At 44.6% G+C, this 7,318-nt stretch overlaps 1 protein-coding gene across 1 annotated transcript in view; it reads right to left on the bottom strand.

Annotated features, from left to right (window-relative positions):
- Positions 1 to 6,903, bottom strand: part of LOC139534733 (amino acid transporter heavy chain SLC3A2-like) — a 16,999-nt gene extending 10,096 nt beyond the window's left edge. The window contains exons 1-5 of the mRNA XM_071334138.1: positions 6,731 to 6,903; positions 6,130 to 6,344; positions 4,993 to 5,183; positions 776 to 949; positions 451 to 542 (exon numbers count right to left, since the gene is read on the bottom strand). Coding sequence (XP_071190239.1) covers positions 451 to 542; positions 776 to 949; positions 4,993 to 5,183; positions 6,130 to 6,320 — 648 coding nt within the window. The 5' untranslated portion in view covers positions 6,321 to 6,344; positions 6,731 to 6,903. The remainder of the gene's footprint in view (positions 1 to 450; positions 543 to 775; positions 950 to 4,992; positions 5,184 to 6,129; positions 6,345 to 6,730) is intronic.
- Between the last annotated feature and the right edge of the window lie 415 nt (positions 6,904 to 7,318).

Raw genomic sequence — 7,318 nt, 5'->3', positions numbered from 1 at the left:
AAACACACAGAGACAAGAGATAATGAAGGGTAGTCATTTAAACACACAGAGAGACAAGAGATAATGAAGGGTAGTCATTTAAACACACAGAGAGACAGGAGATAATGAAGGGTCGTCATTTAAACACACAGAGAGACAAGAGATAATGAAGGGTAGTCATTTAAACACACAGAGAGACAAGAGATAATGAAGGGTAGTCATTTAAACACACAGAGAGACAAGAGATAATGAAGGGTAGTCATTTAAACACAGAGAGACAAGAGATAATGAAGGGTAGTCATTTAAACACAGAGAGACAGGAGATAATGAAGGGTAGTCATTTAAACACACAGAGAGACAAGAGATAATGAAGGGTAGTCATTTTAACACACAGAGACAGACTGGAGGACAGAAGAGGTTATAAAGTGTTTTCAGAATGGCACAGATTCTCTCACACACACACCGTCTCACCCTGAGTTTGTCCAGTACTTTAGGCAAGTTGTCAGGGCTAAACCAGGGGTCAGCTCCAGGGTTAGGGGTCAGATTCAACACCACAGAGATACCTGACAGAGAGAGGTAAATACGAGTGCTTGAGTCAGGAGGAGATCGTTAAAAAAGGGTGCTCAGTCAAGGTGGAGAGTATTTTAAGGGTTTTATTCAGGTCCATTGTGATTCTATTGTCAGCTGAACGGGTTAAGCAGAGTCCGGCCTCAGATCAGAGACAGACAGCCGGTCTGATCCCTATTAATGAGATCATATCTTCAGTCACGCCCAATGGGCCAAACAGATCACTTACCCTTCTTGTGGGCTTTGTCCAGCAGAACCAGCAGGTCCTGGTCAGTTCCTACCCCGGGGTCCATAGAGACCAGGTCTAGAGTGTCTGCTTGGTCCTGCTGGACAGTGTGAAGAGGCCCCAGAACCAAGCCCTTCACCTTCAACTGGTTCAGACTGTCTAGTACCTCAACTACACCTGGAGAGAGAGAGAGAGAACATAGAGATTGTCAGAAAGTGGAGTGGGGACAGAGAGGAAGGAGAGGGTGAATGACAGAAAGGTAAAGGAGTAGAGAGAAGGGGGAAAAGGGAGAGTGTCAGAGGGTGGTGGGAGAGGTGAGAGGGAAGAAACGTGACAAAAGAGGAAAGTGATAAAAAGAGAGGTAGGTTGAACATCTCTCCTTCAGTCGGGGTGATGGGAAAAAAGACTAGTCACGTTCGTTTGTGTTCGTGTGTGTTCGTGTGTGTGTTCGTGTGTGTGTTCGTGTGTGTGTTCGTGTGTGTGTTCGTGTGTGTGCGTGTGTGGAAAAAGGGAAGGATTGTCTGAGTCGACAATCAGTTTACTGTTAGCCAAAACATCAGGATGGGAAACTGGTTTCTCTTCTTATCCGTTTAACATATAATGGGAGAAATGTGGGGAGAATCTGAACTTATTTTACCCAAGTCTGTCCTTTAAACTACTAAATGACAACTACTTGTCTGTTCTATCAGAAAGGGGAAGAGAGTATTTTAGACCAAGCTGAGTCAGATTGCTGACTTGGCTAACAGCTGTCAGTAGGCCAGAGGCCAGGGCCCCGGTTTTCCCCCGTTGCCATGGAACTTAGGCTTCCCAGTGTTTTAACAATGCATCATAATGGCTCAATGGCTCGATGGCATAATGGCACAATGGCTCGAAGATGTAACATGTGTTTCCCAAGACACCATGCAGAGATAACGTTCGGTAAGAGCATTGTTGAGGCATGGGCGGCAGGTAGCCTAATGGTTAGAGCGTTGGACTAGTGTGTGTGTGTAACCGAAAGGTTGCAAGATCGAATCCCTCGAGCTGACAAGGTACAAATCTGTCATTCTGCCCCTGAACAAGGCAGTTAAACCAACTGTTCCCCGGTAGGCCGTCATTGAAAATAAGAATTTGTTCTTAACTGACTTGCCTCGTTAAATAAAGGTTAAATTGTATGTGTTGATTCCTCATAGGATCGAAAGGTAGCGATGCTCTCAGGTCAGCTATCGCCATTCAAATCTTTCCTTAACATTAAAATGATTCCACAATACTGACCACGGATCAGCTCCTAGAGAGATAATATCACAGCTTATTGTAATGCTTACACTACGATAACGCACTAACACTAGATTTGGCACGCCATTGCATACGTTAGGCTACACATCGGGAAATATATTGAGGCCAAAATGATTGACGGTAGCCATAATAGCTCAATAAAACTCAATTGAATGTTTATTTATCGAAATGCAGTCATCTCGGTTTTCATTTTGAAACATATTTTTATCCATCGCTTGTTTGTAACAATTGCAAAGACACTGGCAACTTGGTATTTGTAGTCAACTTCATTGTGACGTTATCGGTGGTCTCAGAGACAAATAAACATCTCGATTCTATGTTTAACAGAGATCTCCTGTGTATAAAGCAGGGAGAAACACATCCCACTACACACCGTTCAACCGGTGGTCTGAGGTCGTCTGGTAAATAACCAGCTTTAGTTATAACGGTTTCTGGAAACAGCTCAAAGATTTAACGATGCTCCTACGCAGGTTCTAACGATTAACTTAGCATTAAGATACTTTGGGGAAACCAGGCGCTGGGCAGTCTGGAGGAATGAGATGGTCACAAGACACGCAGCCCCTTCCTAACGGACTGACTAGGCAAATTACAACCACAAGACAGGCAGCCCCTTCCTAACGGACTGACTAGGCAAATTACAACCACAAGACAGGCAGCCCCTTCCTAACGGACTGACTAGGCAAATTACAACCACAAGACAGGCAGCCCCTTCCTAACGGACTGACTAGGCAAATTACAACCACAAGACAGGCAGCCCCTTCCTAACGGACTGACTAGGCAAATTACAACCACAAGACAGGCAGCCCCTTCCTAACGGACTGACTAGGCAAATTACAACCACAAGACAGGCAGCCATTTCCTAACGGACTGACTAGGAAAATTACAACCACAAGACAGGCAGCCCCTTCCTAACGGACTGACTAGGCAAATTACAACCACAAGACAGGCAGCCCCTTCCTAACGGACTGACTAGGCAAATTACAACCACAAGACAGGCAGCCCCTTCCTAACGGACTGACTAGGCAAATTACAACCACAAGACAGGCAGCCCCTTCCTAACGGACTGACTAGGCAAATTACAACCACAAGACAGGCAGCCCCTTCCTAACGGACTGACTAGGCAAATTACAACCACAAGACAGGCAGCCCCTTCCTAACGGACTGACTAGGCAAATTACAACCACAAGACAGGCAGCCATTTCCTAACGGACTGACTAGGAAAATTACAACCACAAGACAGGCAGCCCCTTCCTAACGGACTGACTAGGCAAATTACAACCACAAGACAGGCAGCCCCTTCCTAACGGACTGACTAGGCAAATTACAACCACAAGACAGGCAGCCATTTCCTAACGGACTGACTAGGAAAATTACAACCACAAGACAGGCAGCCCCTTCCTAACGGACTGACTAGGCAAATTACAACCACAAGACAGGCAGCCCCTTCCTAACGGACTGACTAGGCAAATTACAACCACAAGACAGGCAGCCCCTTCCTAACGGACTGACTAGGCAAATTACAACCACAAGACAGGCAGCCCCTTCCTAACGGACTGACTAGGCAAATTACAACCACAAGACAGGCAGCCCCTTCCTAACGGACTGACTAGGCAAATTACAACCACAAGACAGGCAGCCCCTTCCTAACGGACTGACTAGGCAAATTACAACCACAAGACAGGCAGCCCCTTCCTAACGGACTGACTAGGCAAATTACAACCACAAGACAGGCAGCCCCTTCCTAACGGACTGACTAGGCAAATTACAACCACAAGACAGGCAGCCCCTTCCTAACGGACTGACTAGGCAAATTACAACCACAAGACAGGCAGCCCCTTCCTAACGGACTGACTAGGCAAATTACAACCACAAGACAGGCAGCCCCTTCCTAACGGACTGACTAGGCAAATTACAACCACAAGACAAATAAGACTCGGTCTGTTTTCACATCTTTGGGCTCAAGTAAGCTGTTGACATTCTAAACCACGTCCTGACATTCTAAATCACGTCCTGACATTCTAAACCACGTCCTGACATTCTAAACCACGTCCTGACATTCTAAATCACGTCCTGACATTCTAAACCACGTCCTGACATTCTAAACCACGTCCTGACATTCTAAATCACGTCCTGACATTCTAAACCACGTCCTGACATTCTAAACCACGTCCTGACATTCTAAACCACGTCCTGACATTCTAAACCACGTCCTGACATTCTAAACCACGTCCTGACATTCTAAACCACGTCCTGACATTCTAAACCACGTCCTGACATTCTAAACCACGTCCTGACATTCTAAACCACGTCCTGACATTCTAAACCACGTCCTGACATTCTAAACCACGTCCTGACATTCTAAACCACGTCCTGACATTCTAAATCACGTCCTGACATTCTAAATCACGTCCTGACATTCTAAATCACTGACATTCTAAATCACGTCCTGACATTCTAAATCACGTCCTGACATTCTAAATCACGTCCTGACATTCTAAATCACGTCCCAACTTGTAAGTCGCTCTGGATAAGAGCGTCTGCTAAATGACTTAAATGTAAATGTAAATGTCCTGACATTCTAAATCACGTCCTGACATTCTAAATCACGTCCTGACATTCTAAATCACGTCCTGACATTCTAAATCACGTCCTGACATTCTAAATCACGTCCATTGCTAGAAGCCTCTGTTCATTTCCTTCCGTTCCTGTGGTTAAAGACATCAAGGTCAGAGATCTGGCAGAGAGGACTCTGGTTCCACCAGTATGATCAACTACATTACCCATAATGCTGTGTGTATGATGTCCTGTTTTATCTGGTAGAGAGGACCCTGGTTCCACCAGTATGATCTACTACATTACCCATAATGCTGTGTGTCTAACATTCGGTTTTATCTTAGTAGAAATTCCTGGAGGTAATGGTGTCCTATCACCTTTTTCAATACCCTCACCTTTGATTCCCTTGTCGTGGTTGAAGGCGTCCAGGTCAGCGATCTGATAGAGAGGACCCTGATTCCACCAGTTCATCTCAGGTATGGGTTTACACCTGGGGGCCTGGACGATGATCACTATGGCCCCAGCCAGCATCCCCACCCAGCCCAACCAGAACAAGACCAGGAGCAGCCAGCGTGTCCTCACCCACCTGGAGGGGAAAGAGAGGAGGAAGGGGAGGGAGATGGGAGGAAAGGGTCAAAATAAGTTTCAATTGTATACTGAACATAAAATATAAACACAATGTAGTTTTGGACCATTTCCATGAGCTAAAATAAGAGTCCAGACATTTTCCATCGGCACAAAAAGCTTTTCTCAAATTTTGTGCATACATTTGTTTACATTCCTGTTAGTGAGCATTTCTCCTTTGCCAATTATGCTGATTCAACAGCCTAATTATTACCCTGATTAAACGGCATAATTATTACACAGGTGCACCTTGTGTTGGAGACAAAAGACCCACTAAAATGTGCAGAGGAAGTGTGCAATTGGCATATTAACTGCAGGAATGTCAAACAGAGCTGTTGCCAGATAATTGACTGTTCATTTCACAACCATAAGCCGCCTCCAACGACGTTTTAGATAATTTGTCAGTGCGTCCAACCGCAGACCACATGTAACCACGCCAACCCAGGATCTCCACATCCTGCTTCTTCACCTGCAGGATTGTCTGAAGTGGTGAAAGGGGGGGGGGGGGGGGGTTTGGGGGGCTGTGGAGTATTTCGGTCTGTAATAAAGCCCTTTTGTGGGGAAAACCTCATTCTGATTGGCTGGGCCTGGCTCCCCAGTGGTCAGACCTGGCTCCCAAGTGGGTGGGCCTACACCCTCCCAGGCCCATCCCATGGCTGTGCCCCTGTCCAGTCATGTGAAATCCATAGATTAGGGCCTAATGCATTTATTTCAATTGTTTGATTTTCTTCTATGAACTCTAACTTAAAATCTTTTAAATTGTTGTACGTTCCATTTATAGTTTTGTTCAGTATACATAACTACATTGCATATTCAGTTAATTGATTTCTATCAACATTAAGTTGAACTTAAGATAGTTCGTTTTTTTTTTAAAGTTTAAGCCAACAACAACCAGCCCCTTAACTTACCCGGGTGTGCCAGCGACTTTCATGAGCTCTTCCTTCGACAACCCGGTAAACTTAACATCCTCCTCCGGTTCCTTCTGCTTCAAGTTTCCGTTCTTCTCAGCCCCCGGTCCGTCGCCGGTCATCGGTAGTTTCTCCTGGTCCAACTCGTTCAACTCAACATCCTTCATATCGACCTCGGTGTCCTTACTCATGTTTGCGAGGGTTTTTCTTTTTGCCTGTAGAAAAGATTGAGTAGAGTGTCGACATTATTTTAGTCAATTTCACCTTCAATTAAATAGAAACGTTGTAGCGTATCCCCCGTTATGATGGACACAAAGTAGGCTACACTTTCCCAACGTTAGTCTCAAAGACGTTCATGTCCATTTTAAATCGTTTTTTCCGACAACAAAAGGCAGTTGTTTTTTTTGTTGCTTTCCTGACAACTGTTAATTAGTGAAAAGTAGCCTATTCAATTCATGATAAAATTGTCGTGATTTATCTTTAGGGCGGCTACAGTACCTATCAAAATGGTTTTGTTAACTAAACGAACTAGTTTAGCTAGTTAGGTAGCTACCGAACCAACTAGCTAGTCAGTAGATGCTAATGGCGCGGATATTATTACCTGTTTAAAAAGTAGAGTCCGACTCCGTTGAGTTAGCACCAGGCAGGTACTTGTTCCTACAACTCTCCACACTGTGAAATGTCTTACAGCATCAACGACTCACTTCTATTTATAGAGTCGCGTCTCCGCCCACAATTTAGGGACACACCAATAGGAGCTTTGACAGTAGAGTTTACCGTTTGATTGACGGACGCATCACACTTTAAAACATCCTTCCGCGTGATTTGGTTGGAATGTATCGAGCAAGCGACGGGAGCTGGATCTTTGAGCCACTTTCACCATTTTGGAATAAGAGAACATTGTAAGAAAAACAACGCAAAGAAACTCATATGAATGTTGTGAAGTTACAAGACAGACAGTACCCTTTGAATCTCAGGCATTTTGTATGGCCCCGTGGTGATTTTAACATGACAATTTTGGTGTGGCAAACTCAATAAACAAAGCTTATTCATATGCATCGAAACCAGTACACCCCACTGGTTACACAATGAATGAAAAATATTTTTTTTAACCAGAAATTAGCTTTGAGCCACCCACTCAAACGTTATAACATTTAGGTTATGATCAGTTAATGGATACTTCCCATAT

The sequence above is a fragment of the Salvelinus alpinus genome, chromosome 11 (assembly GCF_045679555.1).
Source record: "Salvelinus alpinus chromosome 11, SLU_Salpinus.1, whole genome shotgun sequence".
Lineage (NCBI taxonomy): Eukaryota > Metazoa > Chordata > Actinopteri > Salmoniformes > Salmonidae > Salvelinus > Salvelinus alpinus.
Note: the sequence above shows the minus strand (reverse complement) of the source record. Positions and strands in the feature narration are given on the sequence as shown.